Raw genomic sequence first — 27,571 nt, forward strand, 5'->3', positions numbered from 1 at the left:
CGGTTAACACTGAGTGAGAATTTAGCTCGGCCAATGCACCTAACCAGCCCGTCTTTCTGACTGGGAGGAAGCTGGAGCATCCGGAGGAAACACATGCAGACTTGGAGAGAATGTGCAGACTCCGCACAGACAGTGACCCAAGCCGAGAATCGAACTCTGGTCCCTAGCGCTGTGAGGCAGCGATGCTAACCACTGTGCCACCATGCGCCCATTGATACCACCATTAAATCATAGAATCCTGACACTGCAGAAGGAGGCCATTCGGCTCATCGAGTCTGCGCAAACCACAATCCCACCCAAGCCCTATTCTCATAACCCCCACATATCCACCCTACTAATCCCTCTAACCTTCATATTCTGGGACAGGAAGGGGCAATTTAGTATAGCCATTGCATCTAATCCGCACATCTTTGGACTGTGGGAGGAAACCGGAGCACCCGGAGGAAACCCACGCAGACACGGGGAGAACATGCAAACTCCACACAGGCAGTGACCGAAGCCGGGAATCGAACCAGGGTCCCTGGAGCTGTGAGGCAGCATTGCTAACCACTGTGCCACCGTGCTGCCCCTTTTTATTTTTACCCCAAGAACCTACAGCACAGAATAGCCATTCTGCCCATTTGCTCAATATTCCACCCAAGCCCCTTCTTACTCTTGTCTCCTCTTCCCTTATCATAAATATCAAGCACATATCCTCTTGAGAGAATTCCTCATATGAAGTCATCTCGGTCCTAGTGTGTAAATAAAAAGTTGGTCGAGAGGGTTGCACGGAAACTGGGGCCCTGTTCCAAAAAGAAAATTAGTGGGTAGATGAAATCTTTGACTCAGTATTGATAACAGTTGAGACGTAATTGAGCTCTGCACCCCAGCATAATCTGCACCCCGTTGCAAGGGCTTTGATCGTAAACTAAATGCTTAACCTTGAACTAAATCCTTATTGGGATTTTCCTTTTCCAGCTGATGCGCAAAGTCTTGGGAACACATTTGGGGCACAGCGCAATTTATACCATGTGTCGCATTATGGAGGATAAGTATGACTACATTTTTATTGAAATTGTTTTAAATATTTCACTAATTTGTATTATTTTTAGTAAACTTTGATTTGTTTTATATATGGTAAGATATTTGCACAATTTTTACTTAAAACAAGCCTCCTGTAAGTAATTTTGATGTATCTAACTTTGTTGTCCTGATGTTAGAGTGCATACGGATGACGCGGCTTTGTTGAGAGGTGCAGTATTCTTTGTTGGAATGGCTCTCTGGGGTGCACATCGTCTCTTTACCCTGAAGAGTACCCCAACTTCTGTTTTACCCTCTTTTTACAAGGTAAAACTGGGTGATCTTTTAACCAGGAAGTAATTTATGGTTCTAATCCAGAAGTTTTCTTTTTTGGCAGAGGTTTATTTGTGTACATTGCAGACATTATATGTTTTGAGGTTCAGTGTAAGGCCATTCTAATAACCAGCGTGGAAAGCAACATTGATATGGAGATCCATATTCAGTTTGACTTGCGAGTGTAAGAGCAAAAGCACCATTGGGAGTAAGAAGAAACAACTCAACTCGAGCTTATTTCTATAAATCTGTCTTACCCAAAATTGTCTTACCCAATTGCTGCCTTGTCATAACCAGTTCTGGCTCCTGAAGTACATCTGGTTTGTCTCTTTGGGTGGAAGTGTTATCACAAGCATTTGCTTTTACTTGTCCAAATATAACTGTAAGCAGTAACTCATTTAGTACTGGACACTGGGTGCTTACTCAGTATTCGATATTCAGTAATTTGCAAATAATATTAAGCCCTCATTCAGCCAGTCAACATTGAGCACTTAGTACTCACTAGCTGTCAATATTAAATAGTCAATCAATGCCGGACAAGTAACCTATTCAAGATTCAGCATGGAGAAACTCTATCAATATTAGATACTGTAATTGCCAAACACAAATTTGCAATCAATATTGGATACTCAATGTATGTTCATTACTGAACACTAATCAGTAATCTAGTGTTAATGTTAGGCACTCAATAATTCAGTCAATATATTAGAAACCCAGCCAATTTTGCACACTAACCTCGACAGTCTTGGGCTCTCAGTAACTTAGTTAATATTATTCAGTAATACTGAGTTACTCGAACAGCATTAGCAATACTCACTGCTCTGGAGGCTCAGTAACACAGTCAGTATTTAGATGCTTTAAGTCTGCCAGTGTTGGATACTGTTATATTAGAGATTCAGTATTTCGGGTGCTTTTGGATTCTCGAACTGGATCAGTGTTAAGACAGTCAGCTCAGGTTGGAACTTGTATAAAAATAAATCAATTGACAGACGCTGTGCAAATGGTTATCTCTTTCAGGCTATGACAAGTGCCAATGCAGTCGTGTCCTATGAAATTGTCCTGTCTATCACTAGATTGATCAAAAAATATGGAAAAGAGTTGCAGGTGGTTACCTGGGAACAACTTTTGGACATTATTGAAAGGTTACTTCAGCAAATCCAGGTGAGATTGAATTTAAGTTGCCCTTTATCCTGAGCTTCTAGTTGCCTGCTCTCCACTCAAAGTATACACTTGGATTGCATTGCCCTAAATACAATTCTTTGGGAAGGAAAAAAAAATGTTTTTCACTTCAGACAAGTGGAGTTGACTTCAATGTAAACTGGTAATCAGTTACCGGCTGCCAACTGCTATGCAGTATCATAGAATCTTACAGTGCAGAAGGAGGCCATTTGGTCCATCGAGTCTGCACCGACCACAATCATACACAGCCTCTATCCCCACAACCCCATGCATTTACCCTAGCTCGTCCCCCTGACCCTGAGGGGGAATTTATCATGGCCAATCCACCTAACCCGCACATCTTTGGACTGTGGGAGGAAACTGGAGCACCTGGAGGAAACCCATGCAGACACAGGGAGAATGTGCAAACTCCACACAGACAGTGACCTGAGGCCGGAATTGAACCCGGGTCCTTGGCGCTGTGAGGCAGCAATGCTAATCACTGTGCCACCCTAATTTTATTTCCTTGATAAAGGTTTCTAACCTATCAACCAGTGAGGTATAATGGAATTCTGACAGATTTGTGATGCCAAAGGGCGTATTGGATTTGACGTCTCACTTTAGGGTGAGGTTGTGATTAATAATTTATAATATCACAGCAGAGAAGGAGACTATTCTGCCCATCGTGCCTGTACCAACATTTTGGAAGAACTATAACAGTTCCCACATTCTCCTCATAACTTTGTAATGTTTTCCTTCTCCAGTTTAATTTAATTTAATTTAGAAAGGCATTATTGCATCTGTTTTCACTGCTCTTTCAGGCCATGTATTCCAGATCATAATTTACGGTGTTTTTTAATTCTCCTAATCTTTTTTTTACTAATACCTGTATAATGGAATTCATCAAACTCCCTCGTACTGTGATTTCTTTAAGCACTGTACTGAGTGCAGTGGTTATATTACTGGACCATTAATCAGCGAAGATGCCTCCAAATCCCACTCTGGCAATTTGAGAATTCGGAATTCAGTTTAAAAGAAAAAATGTGGAAATGAAAAGCTTCCACAGTTTAAGAAAACCGACCGTGAAACTGCCAGATTATTGTAAGAAGCCATCAATGTTCATTAATCTCCTCTTTGGAAGAAACTGTCTGTGCCGTCTGGCCTGTATGTGACTCGGTCCCACACCAATGTGAACGACTCTTAGCAGTCCTGTGAGGTGACCCACCATCTCCCGGAAACTAGGGGGGGGGGGGTGTTTTCCTGTCCTACCTGCCATGGAAATCGTAACAGGCGTGGGGCAGACCAGAGAATCATAGAATCCCCACAGTGCAGAAGGGGGCCGTTCGGCCCATCGAGTCTGCACTGACAACAATCCCCACCCGGGCCCTATTCCCATAACTCCACATATTTACCCTGCTTATCCCTCTGAGACTAGGGTCAATTTAACATGGTCAATCAACCCAATCGGCACATCTTTGGATTGTGGGGGAAAACTGGAGCACCTGGAGGAAACCCACGCAGACATGGGGAGAATGTGCAAACTCCACACAGATAGTGACCCGAGACGGGAATTGAACCCAAGTCTCTGGCGCTGCTAGCCACTGTGCCACCGTGCCAGACCTTGCAAAGGTCCCTTGACTTCCAGCGGGATTTTCTGGTTTTGGGGCAAGCACGGCCGGCACATCCTGCCCTGGGAATGGTCACCTAGGTTTTGGGAGTTGATATGCATTTAAAAGTAAAAGCATCTTTCGTAAGTTTAATTTTAGAGAGTCACTCGGTATTGACAGTGAATCCAGATCCTTAACATGAGAAGCCTTTCAAACTTCCAAAAGCCTTGTTATGAATGCTCCACTTTGGAATCAATTCAGACAATTTGATGCTGTGGTTGGATATTCCCTGAATGCACTAATCACCCTTTCTTGCCCTGATTGTATTTTAGACACTGGGTAGTCATGAGCTGTCAGTTATTGTGCATGAGCTGCTAACCACTATAGAGGAGTTGTATGAGCAGAATGACTATCACGGCCCTCAGGAACGATTATTCATGCTGATTGAAAAGTGTTCTGATAAGAGACCGGTAAGATTTGAAACTTGTTTTAATCTTTATTGGTGAAATTACAGTTCATCGAGGTGAAGAATGTTAAAGCTTAAAAAATTCCAGATAGACATCAAACAGTTGCACATTAAGTATAATCAGAGCACAGAAATCAAAATAGGCACAATAATTAACCCTAACACCCTAGACCCTGCTCCCCCATTCCATAAGAGCATGGGGACAGTCTGTGTCTTCGTAACCAATGGGCAGGATTTTATGGCCTCGCTTGTCACGAAACCATAAAATCCCACCCGAGGTCAATCTTTCCATGATCCGCCCTTGTCTGCTCCGATTCCCTTGGCGGGCACAACGGTAAAATTTCGGCCAATGTGTCCACTATCCTTGCAGTCACCTCTTTTAGAACCCTGGAGATGAGCATCAGCTCCAAGGGAAGTGTCAACTTTTAGTCCCATTAGATCCTATATTCGATCTCATTGAAGCTTACAGAATATTGAAAGGCCTGGATAGAGTGGATGTGGGAAAGATATTTCCATTGGCAGGTGAGACTAGGATCCGAGGGCACCGCCTCGGATAAAAGTGACAACCCTTCAGAACTGAGGTGAGGAGGAATTTCTTCAGCCAGAGGGAGATGAATCTGTGGAATTCAGAAGGCTGTGGAGGCCAGATTATTGAGTGTATTTAAGACAGAGATAGACAGGTTCTTGATTGGTAAGGGATCAAAGGTTACGTGGAAAAGGCAGGAGAAATCTATCAGCCATGATTGAATAGCGGAGCAGACTTGATGGGCCGAATGGTCTAATTTTGCACCTATATCCTATGGTCTATAGCCCTTTTTCCCTATTGATATTAATGTTTTTAAATTTCGCCCCCTCGTTCCCCCAACTAATTTTGGTATACTTTTTGTGTCTTCTGTAAAGACAGATACAAAATATTTTTTTAAGGCCTCTACTATTTCCTTAACGTCCGTCATAATTTCTCTTGTCTCAGCCTCTCAGGACCATTTGCCTCTGTGTTATTGTAAGAATAGCCATGATGTGGAGATGCCGGCGTTGGACTGGGGTGGGCACAGTAAGAAGTCTCATAACAGGTTAAAGTCCAACAGGTTTATTTGGAATTGTGAGCTTTCAGAGCGCTGCGCCTTCATCAGGTGAGTGGAGGTTAGTTCACATACACGGCATATATAGGCAAAGACACAATTGCAAGATAAGTACAGATTAGAATGTGAAGAATGGTTGGAAAGACTTTTTATTTCCTCCAGTGCAGATTCATATAGAAAAATCACTTTCCACAGCTTAGGGAAAGACCATAATCTGTAATTAAGTTGCAATTGTGTCTTTGCCTATATATGCTGTGTATGTGAACTAACCTCCACTCACATGATGAAGGAGCAGCGCTCCGAAAGCTCGTGATTCCAAATGAACCTGTTGGACTTTAACCTGGTGTTGTGAGTCTTATTGTAGGAGTGAGCATGCACTTTGTGGGTACCTGAAATGGAAGGACAAACCAAACTGAAACGTCATTGTCTAGATCCCAAGGTTCAGTTGCCTGCCAATGAATGCCAGAATTACTTTTTGCTCCAAATTGTTCTAATCATGCAAGGTTAGGGATTGAGCATATTTGGTACCGGAACCAAACACTTTTTCTTGTGATGAAGAGTAGATAATATGTTAACGTTGTGTATATTCCTGGCTTAAATGTTCTAGGAGGTCTCTGTCCTTACACTTGTGTCCTACCGAGCTCAGTCTATCCACCCTGCGAAACACTGCTGGATTCAGAATCTGCAAAAACTAATGGAGAAGTTCTTCAGGTAAGAAGCTACATCTGTGATCCCAACTAACCGTGCCCAATATTTATCCAAGAATCGTTTTCATGAGACTATTTTAGCTTAATTGAGGGTTACTTGGGGAAATGCTGAGAATGTGTGGTATCAAAAATAGACCAGTTAATCCTGAGGATTTAACCGTTCACCATTGTGAACATCTTGAGTGATACAGCGCTGTCCCAATGTCCTGTATTGGTGTGTAGTTAACTTCCGTTTAGGATCTGTCTCTCCTTTGCGTTTCTGTGATGTATCATATTTTTTACATTAACAGCAGGACATAACTGCAGCTTGTTTTTGTGTGAGGTCCTTCAGTGTATTAAGCTTATACTTGGTCCAATGTCCTCCTATGCCCGCAGGAATGAGAATCGTAGCACCATCCGCAAGAAAACCCTCGATGTCTTGTCATTTGTTTTAAGCATCAATCGACAGTTGTATGAGGTAAGTACAAAGCCTGGATGGTAAATGTTAGAGTAGATTAGCAGTTTTGCATGGCAGTGTTTTAAGGCCAGGTGCTACCAAATGGTAGGCCAGAGGTCAGTACGGCTGAACTTTTCATTTAAAATCCCAATTCTGTGAGGATGTATTACTATAGCAAACTCCCTGAAGTGGGTTAAAAACATGAAAACAATGCAGACCCTACACTGCTACCTCCTCTTTCCCTGGAATGAGTTGTCCCTTTCCCAGTGATCACCATAAAAGTTTTCCAATAAAGTGTCTGCATTGCTTTGATTATCATAGAATCTCTACTGTGCAGTTGAAGCTCATTCGGCCCATCAAGCCTGCACCAACAGCAATCTCACCCAGGCCCTATCCCCATAATCCCACGTGTTTACCCTATAAGACCCCCTGACACTAAGGGGCAATTTAGCACGGCCAATCAACCTAACCCGCACGTCTTTGGAGCATGGGAGGAACCCGGAGGAAAAAAACTCAGGCACGAGGAGAGCGTACAAGCTCCACGCAGACAGTGACCAAGGCCAGATTTGAACCCAGGTCCCTGGCACTGAGGCAACAGTGCTAAGCACTGCACCACCCGATTAGCTGTAATGTCATTTAGATTTGAGAAAGGGCAACCTTATGAGCTCCAAATGTCCTGTAAGTCGACTTTAAATTTGGATATTTTCTGGAAAAATGTTTGTGATGGAAGAAAATTGAAAGTGTACCGAGTTTTTGTGGGTTGCTTGATAATTCAAGGCATATACTGTCCCTTTTTTTGTGTATATAGGAGGAGCTGATTGAAGCTATCGTCATCCCCCAGCTAGGACACATTGCAGATGATAAAGATCATATGGTACGAAAATCGGCCTCACAGCTACTGGTGGATTTGGCAGAAGACTGTAATACGCCTCAATTTAATAATCTCTTGGACATCATAGAAAAGGTATTGATGCGATAGGCAGAGTGAATACTAAATAACGATCAGAACAATGCAGTGAGATTCTTTTTATTAATGAATCGCTGTATAATTTTAAGCTTGTGATTGGATGCAATGAAGGTTAAGCTGTGCACCCCTGTCATTGCTTTAACATTTTACAGTATTGTCTCTAAAACAAAACCATGCATTAAACATTTGCATGGCGCAGGCCTGTCATGTGGTGTCTTATTTGTTTTCCATTCAATCTTTGTATTCTTAGAATCCCTACAGTGCTGAAGGAGGCCATTCGTCCTATCGAGCCTCCACTGACAGCAATCCCACCCAGACCCCATCCCCATAACCCCACGTGATTATCCTGCTAGTCCCCTCGACTATAAGGGGTAATTTAGCACGGCCAATCCACCTAACCTGCGCATCTTTGGAGTGTGGGAGGAAACCGAAGCACCCGGAGGAAACCCACACAGACACGGAGAGAATGTGCCACATTTGGCCCATCAAGCCTGCAACAATCCCACCCACCCAGGCCCTACCCGTGTGACCCCACATATTTATCCCACTAATCCCCCTAACACTAAGGGGCTATTTACCATGGCCAATCAACTTAACCTGCATATCTTTGGACTGTGGGAGGAAACCTGCGCAGACACGGGGAGAACGTGCAAACTCCACACACAGTCACCCAAGGCCAAAATTGAACCCGGGTCCCTGACGCTGTGAGGTAGCAGTGCTAACCACTGTGTTGCCCCAACGAGAATTTGTTTCTTTCGAAATTGCCCCTCATGAGGCGCAATAGCTTTGCAGAGATATATTGAAACTAGATCATGAAGCATTGTGTTGATAAATTTGGGGGGCACATTATCACCTTTCAGGGTTTTTAAGTTGTTTTTAATGTGCAATTGTGTGTGTCTCTACGTATTAAAATGCGTTTCAATTTTTGTTGAAAGGTTGTGAATCGGCCACTCATCGACCCACCTGTTGTGGAAGCTGTGGAAAGTGATTTTTTATATGAATCTCCGCTGGAGGATGTAAAGACAGCAGTCTTGGGCCTTCTAGAGATTCTGCAGGTTCAACATAAATCTTCTGCATAGTTATATCGGAGCTTGCTTTTCTTTGAAATGTGCAGTTCTGTCACCTGCCATCTTCAATGTTAAGTTAATGGACTTAATATTCCCTAGATCACCATTTCAAAATGGCAATGCACCCTCAGAGACAGCTCACCGACAGAGTAAGCATCTGATGGGTAAAAATTTCACTTCCAGGCTCCAGGCGCACGCAATGTGCATCAGAAAGTTGCACCAGATTGTGCAATTTCTCAAGCAGAGTTATAGAATTCCCTACAGTACAGAAGGAGGCCATTTGGCCCATCGAGTTTACACAGATAATAATCCTACCTAGGCCCTATCCCCGTCACCCCACATATTTTGCCCGCTAATCCCTCTAACCTGCACATCCTGGGACTCTTAAGGGCAATTTAGGATGGCAAATGCACATAACCAACACGTCTTTGGAGTGTGGGAGGAAACCGGAGCACCGGAGGAAACCATGCAGACGTGGGGAGAAAGTGTTTGTACCTTAATATTTCTGATATTTTAATTAATCTTCATTATGCTGTTTCACTTCATTTAACGTTCGAGCTCAGTACAAAAATTGAAGCTTTGGATGTTTGATTTCAACTAAATGTGAAGTACATCATATCAAGGAATGCTGTAAGGGCTTTCACAGCCAGCAGGTGGCACCTCCTTCATGGAGTATGAGCTCCTCTCTACAAAATTAATTGGTTTTCTGTATCCCCTGAAACTATGATTATTATATATTCAATGATAATACAGCAAATATCTTTGTTTTCAGTGGGGCAAACAATGCATTCTCTTTACACTGAACTCTGAGAGAAATTCAGGACACTGGTCATGCCAAATTAGGAACATAGCAGCATTCAGACCCTCCAGCCCCCTGCACCAGTCAGTTAGATTCATGGCTGACCATCCACACCCCCCCCGCCCCCCCACTATCCCCATGTCCCTTTGTCGCTGCTATTTCAAAATCTGTCAATCTCTCCTTCAAACATATTTAATGGCAAAGCTTCCACCGCCTTCTGGGAGAGAGAATTAAAAAGATTCACAACCCTTTGAGTAAAAGATTTTCTCATCTCGGTCGTAACGGGATTTCCCCCTTATTTTGAAATTGCGTCCCCTGGTTCTAGACGTGCTAGCAAGGGGAAACATCTATCTGCATCTATCCTACCTATCCCTTTAAGCATTTTGTAGGTTTCGATGAGATCACCCCTCATTCTTCTAAACCCAAGAGAATACAGGCTCAGTTTCCCCAACCTCGGTTCATGGGACAGTACTGACCCGGGGAGCAAGTCTAATGACCCTTCGCTGCACCCCCTCGATGACAATATCCTTCCTAAGACGAGGGGAAACACCCCTATGCCTCCAACAGATCTGTTGCTTCTCCCTGGTAGAGCAGGCATTGAACATCTAATCTGATAGCACCTTTGACAGTGCAGCACTCCTACAGTGCAGTGCGACAGTATGCCTACTGTTTAAATTGATTTAAATTGTTTATACTGAAAGTCTTAACGCATTTTTCTTGCCAGACTAAATTATACAGTTTACCTGCCAGTCACGCAAGTCGGGTGTATGAGCTTCTGATAAGTCACATACAGTCTCACTACCAGCAGATGATGTACACATCTCCCATGGCAAGCAGTATACGCCTAAAGGTAGGTCGGACCAGAGAATTAATCTTGCTATAGTTTTAGGACCAACTCGCAGTTCCAATTATAACCCATTGTATACTCGAGTTCATATGTTGGTTAAAAATACAAATTATCTTTGTATTGATTTCTGTCTGAAATCCATAAGTTAATTTAGAAGGAAAACCCTGTCTTAAAACTTATTTTGTTCTATAAACCTGCTGAGTGTTTCAGTAAAATGTGGCGTCCCAAGGTTTGTGGTGGTAGGATTACGGTGGTGAAAGACTGAAATGTCCATAGCAGCAACCTGCATTTGCATAGTGCCTTTTAACATGGTAATATCCCAAGAGTTTATAGTATAGTTGATTCTGTGAAAGCATCCGTGTCCGAGCATTTGTTTGAAGAGAAGTGACACAACAGAGCTGCATGCAATCTGAGACACTTTAATAAGTGATTCCAGTTTAATCTCGTCTTTCAGCTCATGAACATAGTGCACTGAACATGGCATTATTGACCTATGCACCTTGTGTTCAGTTCGACAAGTGGCTATTATAAATTGGTGCATTGCTTTGTAGCGCTCGTTTCCAACTTTGAGGCTGCTGCTTGAATATTGTCGTGGTCTTCTCTCTCCCCTCATTGTCAAGATGATTAAATCATTGCCACTCTCGTGGGATACAGCTGAGTACAGGGACAGTGCAATTCACAACTTTTTAAAATCAGTTATTGATAGGCCCATCACTTCAGCTTGAAGTCCTGAGTTTGAATATCTTAATGTAAGTTAATTGAACTAAAATTCACTTCTGATAGACCAAAACTGCTCGAGTTAGAGATCAGAAACTGGGGTTGGAAAACAATACTTATTCTGAAATGTGCCTACGTTCCAACTGTTGCTTTGCATCCAGCAAGCGTACGATGTTTTTGAATGAAGGTTGAATGATTCAATCAAAATCTAGACCATCCGTCATTTTCCAATGTCATAGAATAGCCAATAGCAGAATATCAATGAATGTATTAGAGCAGTGATTGTTCTGATAACTAGCGCGTAGTTACTTTTACAGGTATTCAATTTCTTTCTGCATCTTCGTGTGGACTCTCTCTTTCGCATTGGAGTACCAAATAAGGAGAGGATTGTGAGATTCAGCCCATATTGTCTCTGTGGAAGCAGGTAGACAATTTTTTGCTTTCTGTTTTCTCCATTCAACCCATCCTTTTGGACATGAGCACATTGGGAAGGAATTTGTGTGTCCCTGTCAGGTGTGTTCTCAGCAGTGGGGGGCACATGTTATACGTCAGCCCAACCCCAAGCTGACCCCTATAGTTACATTAGTTGGGAATCACCATATTACATAAATACATAATTAAAGGTCAATTAGGTTTCTTAGCAAGCCTACTGACCTGAGTAGTACGATATGCTCGCCAAACTGTGGTGAGTATGGGGAAGCCATCTTTTAAGGCCTAGATCAAAAAGGGAGACACGTGATTCAAGACTTGCCTGGCACTCATCAGGAGGGCACCCCTCTCAAGCTGTTACCCCCTCCACTTCTAAAACCCAGGCCCTCCGTGGGCTCTCTGATCCTTTCCTACTCTAAAACCCCCTGACTTGCCATCATCATCCTCTATCTTCTTCCTGCTGTCCCGGCAGCGCCTACTGTTGAGCTGTGGCAGGAAGGGGGAGTTGTGGAAATCCCATATTGAATCAATTTAGCCCACCCACTTGTCACATAAGCACAGTGGCTACAAAAGCAAGTCAGAGGTTAGGAATACTGTGGTGAGTAACTCACCTCGTGACTCCTCGAAGTCTGTCCACCATCTCCAAGGCACAAGTCAGGAGTGTGATGGAATACTCCCCACTTACCTGGATGGGTGCAGCTCCAACGACACTGAAGAAGTTGACACCATCCAGGACAAAGCATCCTGTTGGATTAGCACCATATCCACAAACATTCACTCCCTACACCACCGATGCTCCGTAGCAGCAGTGTGTACTTTGAGGAGAAGAAAGTTCTAGATTCTGTGGGCAGTTCCAGGTTACGTGACAGTGGGCACGAACATTTCACTAATCTAATTGGATAATCTTTGCCCAAACTAGGCACTCCAGGTAAAGCCACGTTTGTGCCTTAAAAGTGCTTGAATTCGGCTCTTAAGACATGGAACGAAAGCTGACACTATTGTAGCTTTCTCGACATATTAAGAGAATGCCTTCAAATACTTTTAATTAACAAGGAACCTGAGTGTACATTACCAAAGCCACCTGGACTTGCTCAAGCAGTCTTTTAGCATGTAGGGACAATGCTTCATTTCTATTCAAATTTCCGACATTTGCTTTATTACATTTTGTTCTAGTGAGTCTGAGAAGCGAAGCTCTGAGAAGAAAGGACAAGGTACAGTTTCTCCTCCAGCGGGAAGCCCTGCAGCAGCTCAGAGTACAACCATTCGCATGGGTTATCTACCTTTCTCTCTGGCTTTTGGCGCACTTCTGCAGTGTCTAGAACGTGTAAGAAAAGTTACATACCATAACGTGAATATGAGAAATGCAAAAAATACCTTTTTTTTTATCCTCAATCAAACTAGTTCCTTCCACAGATCAAAGACTCTTAAGCTAATTTTTCCTGAGCAAGTGTTTTCCAAAGCACCTCTCGCATTCTCCTCCTGTTCCACTCTTCCAAGTGATAAATTGAGTGAAATCCATCTCTGGTTTGTTCATCTGAATGCTTTCAATCCATGTTACACCATTGTCGCGCTGCCTGCAAATGTTGTGTTCCACAGAATATACAGTCACTTTTTCATAGAACCATAGAATCACTACAGTGCAGAAGGAGGCCATTCGGCCCATCGAGTCTGCACTGACACAATCCCACACAACCCCTATCCCCGTAACCCCATTATCCTGCTAGTCCCCCTGACACTAAGTGGCAATTTAGCATGGCCAATCAATCTGACCCAGCACATCTTTTTAACTTTACTTACTCTGATCACCCTCAATCCTAGGGGATTTTCACAGTAACTTCACTGCGGTGTTAATGTAAGCCTACTTGCCACGCTAATAAATAAACTTAAAACTTGAATCCTGTCCTTCAGTAGAGAATTATTTGCCTCTTTTACAGAGCTCTTAATTAAGAGCTGAGCCGTCTTGTTTGTTATTATAGAAAAACAACAAATATTTAGATAACACTTTTAACGTAATGAAAAGTCCAGAGGTGCTGCACAGGAGTGTTTTAAAACAAAGTATGTCACAGAGTCATGTAAGGAGGTGTTAGGTCAGATTACCAAAAGCTTGATGGCAGGTAGGTTTTCAGAAGTGTCTTCAAGCAGGAAGGTAGAATAGAGAGGCAGAGAGTTGTAGGGAGTGTATCCCAGAGCTTGGGGTCTAGACAACTGAAGGCATGGCCACCAATAGTGGAGCAGTTAAAATTGCAGATACTCAGACCTGAATTAGATGAGTGCAAATATCTTGGAGGGTCATGGGGCTGGGAAACATCACCGATATGGGGCAGGGGTGAGGCCACGAGGGAATTTGTAAGCAAGGATAAGAATTTTAAAATTGAAAAACTGCTTGACCTGGAGCCAGTGTAGGTCAGTGAGCGAAGGGGGTGATAGGGCAACGGGACTTAGAGTTTAAATCAAAGGCAGCAGAGTTTGGGTTACCTCAAGTTTACGGAGGGTTGAATGAGGAAGACCAGTCAAGAGTGCATTGGAATAGTAGAGCCTACAGATAACTAAGGCATGAGTGAGGGCTTCAGCAGCAGATGAGCAAAGTCGGTCAGTGTTATGGAGGTGGAGATGGTTGGTGTTGGGGTGAACATGATGGTTGGTGTTGGGGTGAACATGATGGTTGGTGTTGGGGTGAACATGATGGATGGTGCTGGGGTGAACATGATGGTTGGTGTTGGGGTGAACATGATGGATGGTGCTGGGGTGAACATGATGGATGGTGATGGGGTGAACATGATGGATGGTGATGGGGTGAACATGATGGATGGTGCTGGGGTGAACATGATGGATGGTGCTGGGGTGAACATGATGGATGGTGCTGGGGTGAACATGATGGATGGTGCTGGGGTGAACATGATGGATGGTGCTGGGGTGAACATGATGGATGGTGCTGGGGTGAACATGATGGATGGTGCTGGGGTGAACATGATGGATGGTGCTGGGGTGAACATGATGGATGGTGCTGGGGTGAACATGATGGATGGTGCTGGGGTGAACATGATGGATGGTGCTGGGGTGAACATGATGGATGGTGCTGGGGTGAACATGATGGATGGTGCTGGGGTGAACATGATGGATGGTGCTGGGGTGAACATGATGGATGGTGCTGGGGTGAACATGATGGATGGTGCTGGGGTGAACATGATGGATGGTGCTGGGGTGAACAAGATGGATGGTGCTGGGGTGAACAAGATGGATGGTGCTGGGGTGAACAAGATGGATGGTGCTGGGGTGAACATGATGGATGGTGCTGGGGTGAACATGATGGTTGGTGATGGGGTGAACACGATGGTTGGTGATGGGGTGAACACGATGGATGGTGATGGGGTGAACACGATGGTTGGTGATGGGGTGAACAGGATGGTTGGTGATGGGGTGAACATGATGGTTGGTGATGGGGTGAACATGATGGTTGGTGATGGGGTGAACATGATGGATGGTGATGGGTTGAACATGATGGTTGGTGATGGGGTGAACACGATGGTTGGTGATGGGGTGAACACGATGGATGGTGATGGGGTGAACACGATGGTTGGTGATGGGGTGAACATGATGGTTGGTGATGGGGTGAACATGATGGTTGGTGTTGGGTTGAACACGATGGTTGGTGTTGGGGTGAACATGATGGTTGGTGATGGGGTGAACATGATGGTTGGTGATGGGGTGAACATGATGGTTGGTGATGGGGTGAACATGATGGTTGGTGATGGGGTGAACATGATGGTTGGTGATGGGGTGAACATGATGGTTGGTGATGGGGTGAACATGATGGATGGTGATGGGTTGAACATGATGGTTGGTGATGGGTTGAACACGATGGTTGGTGTTGGGGTGAACATGATGGTTGGTGTTGGGTTGAACACGATGGTTGGTGTTGGGGTGAACATGATGGTTGGTGTTGGGTTGAACACGATGGTTGGTGTTGGGGTCAACATGATGGTTGGTGTTGGGTTGAACACGATGGTTGGTGTTGGGGTGAACATGATGGTTGGTGTTGGGGTGAACACGATGGTTGGTGTTGGGGTGAACATGATGGTTGGTGTTGGGTTGAACACGATGGTTGGTGTTGGGGTGAACATGATGGTTGGAAGCCCACCTCATGATTGAATGTGACACCAAGATTGTGAGCAGACCGGCTTAATCTCTGCCTAAAGTTTATTTATTAGTGTCACAAGTAAGCTTACATTAACACTGTAATTCCCTCGTCACCACACTCCGGCACCTGTTCGGGTACACAGAGAGAATTTATAATTTTGAGCAACTCTTTTTTTTTTAAAAAAAGATCATTTCAGTTTCCCAGATTTATATTCCGTTGAGCCATGGTGGAATCTTGTTGAGGATGCCGGAAAAACCATCAAATGTGTTGGATGATTGAATATCTTTGTTACAGTCACAGTTTGACAATATTTATTTCTGTACCTTTTCCTCTTTTTTTCTGTGTTATGAAAGGAGACAGACTGGAAGGTGCTGAAACTTGTTTTGGATAAACTACCTGAATTGCTCAAGTATAAAGGGCTGATTCTGACCTCGCCGTGCAGCATCGACCAACTCTGCTCTGCCCTCTGTACCATGGTAAAGTCAAAATAATTCAGCCACACCCTCCTCTTCATCTTTCCTGTGGAGTCATGCTCAGCTAGGGGTTCTACTGGTGCAGATAGCCCTTTTGGTATTTTCCCCGAAAGTTGTTCCTTATGAGGGCTAGATAGTAACTGCAACTAGCTGTTCGCCCGCGGGCGGGAGCAGAGGACCACTTAAAGCCAAGTCCATTCCTGCCTCCAATCAATATCCGCACTTGTTCACCAGGGGACGTTGGATTGTGATGAGAAACAGGAGCTGTGACTGGTTTTCGTTTTGTTCCAGAGACCATTTATATAACAGCATCAGCTGATATTGGCCACCTCAGCGCTAGATTGCAAAATTAACTTGAATCGTTTTTTGCGTGTTTGACTGAGGATAACACTGGGTAATGCTGGACCATCTGGGGAAATTTACTACCTTTCGTTAATAGATTGTAGGAAGCACACTGTGTAAATTCGACATTAATTAGATTAGTCTTGGACTCGACTCCAAAGATCTCACTTGTTGCTTATTTCAGACATGACGACATTGTTTTCCGACAATTATAAATGTAATATTAAACATTCCTGCGTTGACCCTATAAAGGAGACAGACTGGAATGTGCTGAAACTTATATCGGATAAACTTTCTGAATTGCTGAAGTATAAGGGATTCATTCTGATCTCCATGCAGCATAGACCCATTCTGCTCTGTTCTCTGGACCATGCTAAATGTAAAAGAAATGTGGTCATCTATGCTTTGCCACACTTGCGTTTTCTGTGAAAAAGTTTAACCTCTCCGGTTAGAGTTTCACAGAAGAAGGCTATATCCATCAGCTTCCCTCTGTTTTGCCCCACAATGTGCTTCAGCCAGTCTCCGAGGAACATGCCCAGGGGTTAGCTGGTCTCTCCAACCATCTTCTCATCATGTATCTCCTGTTTGAACAGCTAATTGCTTGACATAGACGGTCTAAATACTTCATAGAATCTACAGTGCAGAAGGAGGCCATCTGCCCCCTTGGAGCCTGCACCGATGACAATCCCACCGAGGTCCCATCCCTCCAACCCCATACATTCACTCTCCTAATCCCCCTGACACTGAGGGCCTACAGTGCAGAAGGGGGCTGTTTGGCCCATCATGCCTGCACCATTAGCAATCCCTCCCTGGCCCTATCCCTGTAACCCCACGTATTTACCTTGCTAGTTCCCCTGATACCAAGGGTTGAATTTTACGGCCTTGTTCGTCCCTAATCCGTAAAATCCCACTGAGGTCAATGGACCTTCCCATTGTCCGCCCCTCACCTGCTCCGATTCCCTTGGCGGGCGGGACGATAAAATTCCCGTCTCAAGGTCAGTTTAGCATGGCCGATCGACCTAACTCGCACATCTTTGGAGTGTGGGAGGAAACTAGAGCACCGGGAGGAAACCCACTTAGAACACTTCCAAAAACACACTTACTATGTCTGAGAAGTAATTTGCCTTTCCTGCGGCGGTGAAAGATAGAACAGAAAGGAATATAACAATTGGTAGAGACCAACAGTTTGCTGGCATGGTATCGTAAAGTTGGAAACCGGTGTTGTAAACACAAAACGGGGTATCAATTTATAAAGGTTGTATGTACCGTTCGTTGTAACTCGAACTTTGTAAAGTTGAGGACTGTCTGTATTGGATTTGTTTTGGGGAAGTTGGTGGACTTGGTGAAAGAATTTCTCGAGCTGGGTGCTAATTCTCAGGTGGTAGCGTTTTCATTCATCTGCTTTATTTCCTAGGTCACAGACCGCCAGCTCGCAGACAGGTTGAGGAATACACCCGATGGTTTCTCTCGCACTGATGTCCAGTTGGCAGTTGTCCCAGTGCTGACAGTCATCACTTCATACCATATTTACTTGGACCAGTCTAAGCAGGTAGATTAAAATGCAGTCAGCTTTCAGAGCCAAATTCTCGGCTTAACGTCTTTCTAAACTGAAGGTGCTATTTTTTTTGGGTCATGTACGTAAAGGTCTGGGGGAAGGATATAGAGAACAAAAAGAGGGAATGCGATATGGGTATGATCACAGTGTAGAGAATGGATGGTCAAGCAAGTGAATTGTAAATGGGGCATCCTGCATTGAAATCTGAGCATTGGAGACACAAATGCTAATTCATGCACCTAAATTGGGAGAACACTGCATCAGCGATTAATCTGTAACATAGTTTAATTTGAACTTTCCTTTCCAAATAAGTAGCTCAGATTGCTACAAAAATGCCTGAGTCTATCTAAGGCAGACTCGAAACTTGTAATAGTCCTTGAGCCTACTGAAACCTGATGCAATTCTGTTTTAATTGGAATGATTTGATGGTATGAGTGATAATACAGTTGTGATTTTGTGAACATAATTCTGGCTAAGATCTCTGAAATGCGTTGTCTTAATTAGATCTATCTTTGTTCTTTGAGCAGCGTGAGTTTGTTCATTGCCTTGATACTGGGCTGATCTATCGTTGTGCCAAACAGTGCGTGGTAACACTGACCATGTGCATCATCGAGATGCCGGACATCATGGTTAAACTGCTCCCTGGCATCATTCTCAAACTGACGCATATCTCTGCCACACTCACCATGGCTATCCCCATGCTGGAGTTTTTATCAAGTAAGATTATTTTTAAGTTTTTAAGTTTACTTATTGGCGTCACAAGTAGGCTTACATTAACACTGCAATGAAGTTACTGTGAAAATCCCCGAGTCACCACACTCCGGCGCCTGTTCGGGTACACTGAGGGAGAATTTAGCACGGCCAATGCACCTAACCAGACTGTGGAGGAAACCCTCGCAGACATGGGGAAAACGTGCAGACTCCACACAGACAGTGACCCAAGCCGGGAATCGAACCCGGGTTCCTGGCACTGAGAGGCAGCAGTGCTAGCCACTGTTCCAACCCATTTGGTTGCATTAATGGTTCTTCTATGAGATAACTAATGATGAGTTGGAGGCTGTAATGTTTTACAATGCACGTTTGCTAAGCTGCAATGGCTGCCACTCCCAGCAGTGTCCAACAGGCTTCCCTAAGCCTCCGCCCTGAACAGTTGTTCTCTTCTCCCTCACCATCCATCCTCCTGTGCGTCCCTCGCGCATGCCCTTCACTGCCCTCTGCTCCTGTAGGGCCCCGATGTATCTCCTGCCTTCTGTTTTCTACCTTTTCCAGTTTTTGGATTGTGCAGCGCTATGTCCTATTTTAAACATTGCACTGCGCAGCAGGTCATGCAAATGGGGGCAACAAACTGCAGAAAAAAGCAAGGCATAGTCCGGAGGATTGGGATGTGCAAGGAATGCTACATTTAAGAACGGGTGGGTTATGGAAAATGTACAGAATTGGAGGGACTGGTGTATGTGAAATCCACAGAAATTGGGCAGGTGTAGACCATGGAATTTTTGCTTGTAGAACCATGGTTGGTTTTAGGAATTGCCGTTTCACTGGAGATGCTTGTGAAAATTATATTTCCGAGCATCAAAGTTGGCAATTGGGCCAACAGCTTAGCAGCTTTGGGTGAGTAGGGGTAAATGATCACTTGACCGTGAGAAGTTCTCTACTTGAGCACCTGGGAGGACTGCAGAAAATGGACTGTGCACTGGGGGAGGTGAAAGAAGAGTGGTGTGGGAATTCCTTTGGTTACAACTTTGACAGTTCCTGGGAGTTACAGTCTTGGGGCTTTTCAAGGGCAATGTTTGTTACAACAAGGGTGCAGGAAAAGATCGAGATTCAGAGGCGATGGACACCATGAACTCTTGTAATCCTTCCACCCTGCACTTGGCATTAGGCAATGCCACCCCACATTTATCTGCTGGGAGAGGGGACTAACAGCAGAAGTTCCCCTCCTGGGGAATGTAGAACTAGGGAGTACGATTCAGAGTACAGAGTCTCCTATTTAAGATGGAGGATGAGGAGCAATTCCTTCCTTGAGAGTTGTTAATCTTTGGAATTCTCGAACCCAGAGAGCATTGCAGACCAAGTCATTGAATATATATTGAAGACTAAGGTGGACAGATTTTTGATCTACAATGGAGTCGAGCATTGTGAGGGTGGAAGGGCACACAGGAAAGTGAAGTTGAGGCCATGATCAGATCAGCCATGATCTTATCAAATGGCGGAGCAAGCTCGTGGGGCCACATGGTCTATGTCTGCTTCTAGTTCTTATGATCTTGCATTGACTCTTCATACCCAGCAGGCAAACTGGCAGCATTTCTCTTACTGGTTGCAATTAAATTTGCTGCCCCATACTGGACACTGGATGTCTTATTCCCCCCCCCAGGATGCCTGTTGCGTTCTTTACTTGATAGCAACTCACCAAATCCTCCTAAATTCAGTCAGAGAGGTTGCGCTGTGATCTTGGAATGCGAATCTGTTGTGGTGTAAGGAATTTTAACACATGCATTCTCTTCCAGCCTTGGTGAGACTTCCACTTCTGTATGCCAACTTTGTGGCGGAACAGTATGTCAGTGTATTTGCCATCTCATTACCTTACACTAACCCTTTCAAGTAAGTGACTACTTCTCTCAATTTTCTTTAAAAACGTCTTAACTTTAAGTCATTTGCATAGAAAAATTAGCCATCTCTTGGCTGTAGCTTTTAATTTGCTATCATATAACCTCAATGTAAAACAATCGCAATAGCAACTCCCCAAGTAAACTTGGGTTTAGTTCTTGACATATTTTCCAGTGGTACTAGGATGGATGTTATATCGCTGTCAAAGAACGCAGCTTAGGAAATTGCAATTTCACACTCCTCATTCTGTTTAAGAAGCATCGCTTTTATTCTGTCATCCAGGTTCAACCAGTATATAGTGTCTCTAGCGCACCATGTCATAGCCATGTGGTTTATTCGCTGTCGGCTTGTGTTCCGAAAAGACTTTGTACGGTACATTACAAAAGTAAGACTCTTGTTTCTTTACAAGTTGATCCTTCAATTACTGTGCAGATTATTTTTGTTTTATTTGTTCTTTCATGGGATGTGGGTGTCGCTGGCGAGGCCAGCATTTATTGCCCATCCTTAATTGCTCTTGAACTGAATGCTTTGCTAGGCCATGTCAGAGGACGGTTAAGAGTCAATAACATTACTGTGGAGTCGCATGTAGGGAAGACCAGTTAAGGACTACAGATTTCCTTCCCTAAAGTATTATTAGTGAACCAGATGGGTTTTTACGACAATCGACAATGGTTTCATGGTCACTATTACTGAGACTAGCTTTATATTCCATTTTTATTAATTGAGTTTAAATTCCTCCAGCTGCCTTAGCCTAGGCTTTTGGTTTGCTTGTCTGGCGACGTTACCACTGTGCCACCATCTCCTCCATTACCCGCCCCTAATTGCCCTTGAGAAGGTTGTGGTGAGCCAGTTTCTTGAACTTGTGCAGTAGGTAAACCCAGAGTGCTGTGGGAAGGGAGTTCCAGGATTTTGACCCAACTTTGACACAGTCTGGTAATTGTGAGTGCATTTAATTGCAGGACATAGGAACAGCCACTGCACTATATAACTAATTCATTGTGAATTAAGACTAGTTAACCTACTATATATTAATGAAAGTATTTCAGGTTGCTTTATTACGTTAACCTAGACAATTGTGCAAAACCTTATTAATTACAGGTCTGGCCATTATTAAAATGGTTCGTGAAAGCAGTTTGGTATATTATTAGAATCCTTCTTAACTAGATTATGGGTTTTTCAAAGGATACGGGCCTCTTCTTGTTGTATTGTTTGAGGAAATTTATTTTGGTGGAGGACATTAATTGTGGCTGTATCTAAAATGGATCTTGGAACTTGCAGATTATAAACATATACTTTAAAGAAAAATCTTAAATTTGTACGGCACCACTTTATATTTTGAGGACGTCCCAAAACACTTTACAGCCAATTAATTTTGAAATGTGTAGTCATTGTTGTTTTGCAGGCAACGTCCTATAAGCAGGAGTGAAATAAATGAGCAGTTAGTCCTGTTTCCTTGTGATGTTGGCCACGGTACCAGGAAAATGTCCCTGCCAACTGGCCTTCTGTGCTGTAAACCTGTATTGTTCCATAGCCCGATCCTTTATTCTTCATACCATGCTTATAAAAGCCTTTATCGTCTCGAAGTAAACTTCTATGGCTCCACCCTCTCGGTATGCATGTTCTGATTTAATGTAGAATAAGGGCTTGAACTTAAATTATCCGCCACCTTATTAATGTTTTGTTTGTTTTGATCAATAAGGGTCTGAGGTCCAATGCCTTGCTACCATTTGAGGACACGCATGAACCCAGTAGTTTTCGAGCCCGTAGCACAAGCTTGAATGAAAGGCCTCTCAAAAGGTAGGCTAATTTGCAGAAGTGAGAGCATGCATTTGGCATAATGCATGTTTCCAGTAACTGAACCCTAAATGTAAACCATATGAATAGGTTGAACACTGTATAGTAACTTTACTGGTGAAATGTGTTATGGTGATTTGAGGATAGCTGGTGAGATTTCCCAAAGTGGCACTTTCTGCTATTTTAGTACAAAAGCTGATGTTTGGCAAATATTGCTGTGTACCTGATTCAATACTATTGGCCGTTGATAATTTATTTCAACTTCAACTTTGCAAGAGAACTCGCTAACTCTTTTAACATGTGGAAATTCTAATGACATCCAAATGTGTTTTGGGTGGATTTGGAAAGCACTGACATGTGGGAGAATTGAGTGCCTTCTCTGTTTTGGTGCTAAATGGCAACATCACGCTATCGTTCGTCCCTGTATAACACAACCAGCTAGGTGTCGGGTCCAAAGCAACACTCTGTAGATGCTAGAAATCTGAAATAGGACAGGGAATGCTGGAAATACTCAGCAGGTCTGACAGCATCCATGGAGAGAAACCAAGTTTCAGGTTGTGACCTTTCATCAGCCTTGGAGTATGTTAGGAACGCAATTGGTTTTAAGTAGGTTAAATGGGGGAGGGTGGAAGAAGAATAACAGGGATGGCCGGAAAATGGGAGGTACTGAATGAGACGGGGAGGTACTGAATGAGACGGGGAGCTGTGTTGAGATAGATCGCTCATTTATATTTTCATTGTGGCTGCTGATGTACTGTGTGCAGCAGGTATGGGCTTGGTTACCATGCGGAGCCCTTGCAGCTGACAGAATACGGGTTCTTCAGTTCCATTAGCCTAGGTTAGATTTATGTAATATCTAAACTTCTGCACAATCTGTACTCCCAAATAAACTCCATTAACTACAGAATGCCACTGAAAACGTGCAAAAACCCGCATCTTTGGGGGGTTTTAGAGATTTTCTTTTTACTCATTCGTGGGACATGGGTGTCGCTGGCTGGCCAGCATTTATTGCCCATCTGTAGTTGCCCTTGGAGGGCAGTTGAGAGTCAACCATACTGCTGTGACTCTGGAGTCAAATATAGGTCAGACCAGGTAAGGACGACAGATTTCCTTCCCTAGAATACATTAGTGAACTAGATGGGTTTTTCCGACAATCGACAATGGTTTCATGGTCATAGCAGATTCTTAATTCCAGATATTTTGTATTGAATTCAAATTCCACCACCTGCCGTGGCAGGATTCGAACCCAGGCCCCCAGAACATTAGCTGAGTTTCTGAATTAATAGTCTAGCGATAATACCACTAGTACATCCGCCCCCCCCCATATAGAAATAAGTAAGCTGATTTTATCACTCTATATCTCTTCGGGTTACAGGGTTTGCCCATGGTTTTAGAGGGGGTTACTGAATGATAACAAGCCCATTGTTCCTCACTGCTGCTGATCTTTTCTGAGTGTGGTCTTCCATCATCTTGCTTCGATGTCCAGTATTTATGCATTTTCAGTCAAATTGAAATTGTGCTTTTCCTTATTTCCTGATTTTGTACAAATATATAGTTGGATTGCGCAGTTTGATTTTCTTTTGTGTTCAATTGCACAGATGTTTAAGGTTGGAATGTGGGCATCTGAAAGGTAGTGATTTAAAAAGATAATTTTAAACTGATAACTAAATGGGAGTGATCCAGTCTTGCATTCCTACTGAATTGCTTCTTACTGGAAGTCCAGCTAATGTTATTGAGATATTAGGGTATGATTACTACTAAATCACCATTCTTCAGCTCTGCAGTGACAATGGGACTGAGCAGTACTAGAGTAAAGACACTCGAAGCAATGGTTTGAAGCAATGCCTCCGCATTTTTAACATTAGCTATTTTACTTTGTGTTTTAAGCTCATATATTTTGTACAGTTTATTTCTTCACTTATATAGAGAATTTGGCTTTATATAAATACATTAACAGTTTGGCCTGTAGTTTCTCCAGCAGTAACTCAAAGGCTATAATTCATAGGGTTCAATTGGCAATTTCATTTTGCTTTCCAATAATAATGTAACTGTAGGCTTTGAATGGGTCTTGTCCCGTTTATGGGGTCAATGATTAATATTGCAAACTAAAAATTATTAGCTATGGTTATATATGCTGAGATTTATGTGTACTCGTATTTCACTGTCAAGTCCCATGCAGTTATTAGTCAACTATGAAACAAAGGTTTATCCATCCGGGGCGGCACAGTGGTTAGCACTGCTGCCTCACAGCGCCAGGGACCTGGGTTCAATTCCCAGCTTGGGTCACTGTCTGTGTGGAGTTTGCACGGTCTTCCTGTGTCTGCTTGGGTTTCCTTCGGGTGCTCCGGTTTCCTCCCACAGTCTGAAAGACTTGCTGGTTAACTGCATTGGCCATGCTAAATTCTTCCTCAATGAACCTGAACAGGTGCCAGAGTGTGGCGACTAGGGGATTTTCACAGTAACTTCATTGCAGTGTTAATGTAAGCCTACTTGCGACTAATAAACAAACTTTAACTTTATTTATTTGCCAGAGTATTACCAGCTCAACCTACACAATTGTGTTGTCAAAATCTGAAATGCCATTCCAACCTTAAGTTTATGGATTGCTTGCTCGACGAATTATAATCCGTAATGTAACAGGAATTTATATATTTCTTTGTTCTGTAGCATATGAACTGTGTTTGATCTAATTTGCTATTTTGTCATGTTTCAGATTTTGTTTAATGCTTTCAAGTTTTTATTTCTTCCCCCATCCCCCAACCTCCCCCTTTTGTTCTTCTTTCTCTGTGCTGGTGTTTGTTTCCCTCACTTCACTTATCTGGGAACCCCATTCTTGGCCTGTGACCTCTGACCATCAACTCCTCCCAATGGCTCCCTTGCCACCTGCGGTGTCTTTGGGTTGGTGCTTGTAGCTTGCGAGCCACAAAGCCCCTAAAACCAGGCTTGAATAGTTCCCAAATTAAAGATATGAAAGACCTCTCTGCAGTCGAGGCCTTCCGATCCCGCAGCATCAGTGTTTCAGAACATGCAGCCCGCAGGTAGAGGCATTACAAGAACCTACGGTCAACAGAATTTCATTCTGGGGTTTCTGCATGTTGGGAGGCTTGCATGATGTAGTAGTAGATTTTTTTAAAAAAAAATACTTTCTGCTGTTTCAATAAATACCTAATATGGGAATTTTGATCTGGATTAATATTGTATTCAGGAATGTAGATTATGTATAGGTCAGTGGTTGTCAATCAGGGACTTGAATTTAGTTTCCAGCTCTTGTGATGAGAGGGCCATGTGTCAATGCAACTGTATTCTCAATAGGCAGACTCTGCTGTTTCCGACTTTACTATGGACGTCCGTTAGTCTCAACTGTTTATTGGTAGGAAGAACTTTCATTTATATAGCATCTTTCACAGATTCAGGAAATCCCAAAACACTATAGCCAAGTACTTTTTGAAGTGAAATGTAGAAAAATAATATGATTAATAGTAACTGGTGAGGAACGCTACCTAACTCGTATTTGCTCTCAAGCATCCTGGAGTCAGATGTGTTCTTACGATAAATAATACAATGCTAGCTGTCTGCCCCGTGGGCATTTTTTCAGGTAGACACTGAGTTCTTCTTTATTTCGTTCCCAGTTGTCATTTTAGTGCCTTTTCTGCTGTTACCGTTTGAGATGCTTCACTGTATGAAAGAAGGGGAAACTAATCCTGAAAAGCTGAGGGAATAAAAGTATTTTTGCCCACTTGGTTTATCTGAATGTCTGACTGGCTGAGTGCAGTTGGTGGATCTCTCCAAAATCCTTGATTTTTTTTTTTCAAATAACGAGCAAGAGAATGAACCTGCAGAGCTTGAAGAGAACATTATGCTAAATGGGGTTGAGTAAATAGAATGACGCCACGATGCCACCTCAAGTCAGCAGATGAAGTATCGGGTGGTTGTGTGATAACTGTCTAAACATAGCTCACCTTCCCTTCACCCTGTTATGAAATCCTCCAGTGTCCACACACACCTCCTTGAGTAGCCATTTGGTTGAGGTATTAACCTATATAGCTCGACTCCTCATGGTGTAGGACCCTTGGTTAAAATTGCTGGAAAGCCTGAGTTTGGAATTTATTTTGTGTATTACCCCTCCCCCCACGTTTTTCTTTACTGATAGCAAGTGAGTATTCACTTTGAGATGACATTGAAATTTAAAACTCATACTGTCTCTTATACCCAGACCTCAAATTCTGTCACATTTACACTCAAGTTATACTTTATTCATGGTCCCGAATTCTGAATTGACTCCAGCATATGGTACAAAATTGGTTAAATTAATTTAATGTTTGAGAATTGCATAAAGGCAGTACAGGTTTAGTTTGCCTTGGAGGCAAGACTTTACTCCTGGTGGATGCTTTTATTAAAAATACAATTGGAGAAGTTAAATTAAAGGCTCCCAGTTAACACATTTTCTTCAGTCCCCGATGAAAAATATACTACACAGCTGCCAGAGTGATGGATTTTATTCCTTCACTGCTAAATTTCATTGTTTGCCCTCTGGTACTGCCGAAGTGTATATTCTCGATTTTCTATAACCGTCTCTCGCAGAAACTTGGAATAGCTTTGTAACATAATGTTTCTATTTCTCAGGGTGATAAATGAACTTTTAGCTCCTTCCACCACACTCCTCTCCCTGTCAAAATCTAAAAATGCCCAGAATCCTTGTCCAATGTGCAGCTAAATTATACATTGACTTTCCTTTACAACATTCTGCCAAATGGGATCAAATCCCTGGTCGAAAAAAAGAAACATTTAACCGGCAGTTACCATAACCTTCTGTTTTGACACTCTGTACGAATCATCACATTATTGAGAAACCACGTTGCCTTAGGCATAATACAAGAACATAAAATATAATCTTAAAGGCCCTTTGAGCCTGCATCACTAACCAATACAATCATGGTTGATCTCCTATATCAGCTCCACTTTCCCGACCTATCCTCATATCCCTCGATTCTCTTTGTGTCCAGAAGTCTATTGATCTCATGCTCAACAACCGAACATCCACGGCAGCCTGG

General features: G+C 43.2%; 1 protein-coding gene across 7 annotated transcripts in view; it reads left to right on the top strand.

Annotated features, from left to right (window-relative positions):
* Positions 1 to 27,571, top strand: part of tsc2 (TSC complex subunit 2) — an 81,482-nt gene that overhangs the window by 21,009 nt on the left and 32,902 nt on the right. For 6 of the 7 annotated variants that reach the window (XR_013500690.1, XM_078240672.1, XM_078240675.1 and 3 more), the window contains 18 exons: positions 958 to 1,031; positions 1,200 to 1,326; positions 2,350 to 2,493; positions 4,430 to 4,567; positions 6,250 to 6,353; positions 6,725 to 6,806; positions 7,594 to 7,749; positions 8,688 to 8,807; positions 10,343 to 10,468; positions 11,500 to 11,606; positions 12,785 to 12,935; positions 16,103 to 16,225; positions 17,979 to 18,113; positions 18,647 to 18,836; positions 20,627 to 20,720; positions 21,009 to 21,111; positions 22,426 to 22,523; positions 25,433 to 25,558. Coding sequence is in view for 6 of the 7 variants with exons in the window: in XM_078240672.1 (XP_078096798.1) it covers positions 958 to 1,031; positions 1,200 to 1,326; positions 2,350 to 2,493; positions 4,430 to 4,567; positions 6,250 to 6,353; positions 6,725 to 6,806; positions 7,594 to 7,749; positions 8,688 to 8,807; positions 10,343 to 10,468; positions 11,500 to 11,606; positions 12,785 to 12,935; positions 16,103 to 16,225; positions 17,979 to 18,113; positions 18,647 to 18,836; positions 20,627 to 20,720; positions 21,009 to 21,111; positions 22,426 to 22,523; positions 25,433 to 25,558 (2,198 nt within the window). In the remaining variant the exon portion in view is untranslated. The remainder of the gene's footprint in view (positions 1 to 957; positions 1,032 to 1,199; positions 1,327 to 2,349; positions 2,494 to 4,429; positions 4,568 to 6,249; positions 6,354 to 6,724; positions 6,807 to 7,593; positions 7,750 to 8,687; positions 8,808 to 10,342; positions 10,469 to 11,499; positions 11,607 to 12,784; positions 12,936 to 16,102; positions 16,226 to 17,978; positions 18,114 to 18,646; positions 18,837 to 20,626; positions 20,721 to 21,008; positions 21,112 to 22,425; positions 22,524 to 25,432; positions 25,559 to 27,571) is intronic. The other variant, XM_078240676.1, reaches the window with a different exon arrangement.

This window comes from Mustelus asterias, chromosome 23 (genome assembly GCF_964213995.1).
Source record: "Mustelus asterias chromosome 23, sMusAst1.hap1.1, whole genome shotgun sequence".
NCBI lineage: Eukaryota > Metazoa > Chordata > Chondrichthyes > Carcharhiniformes > Triakidae > Mustelus > Mustelus asterias.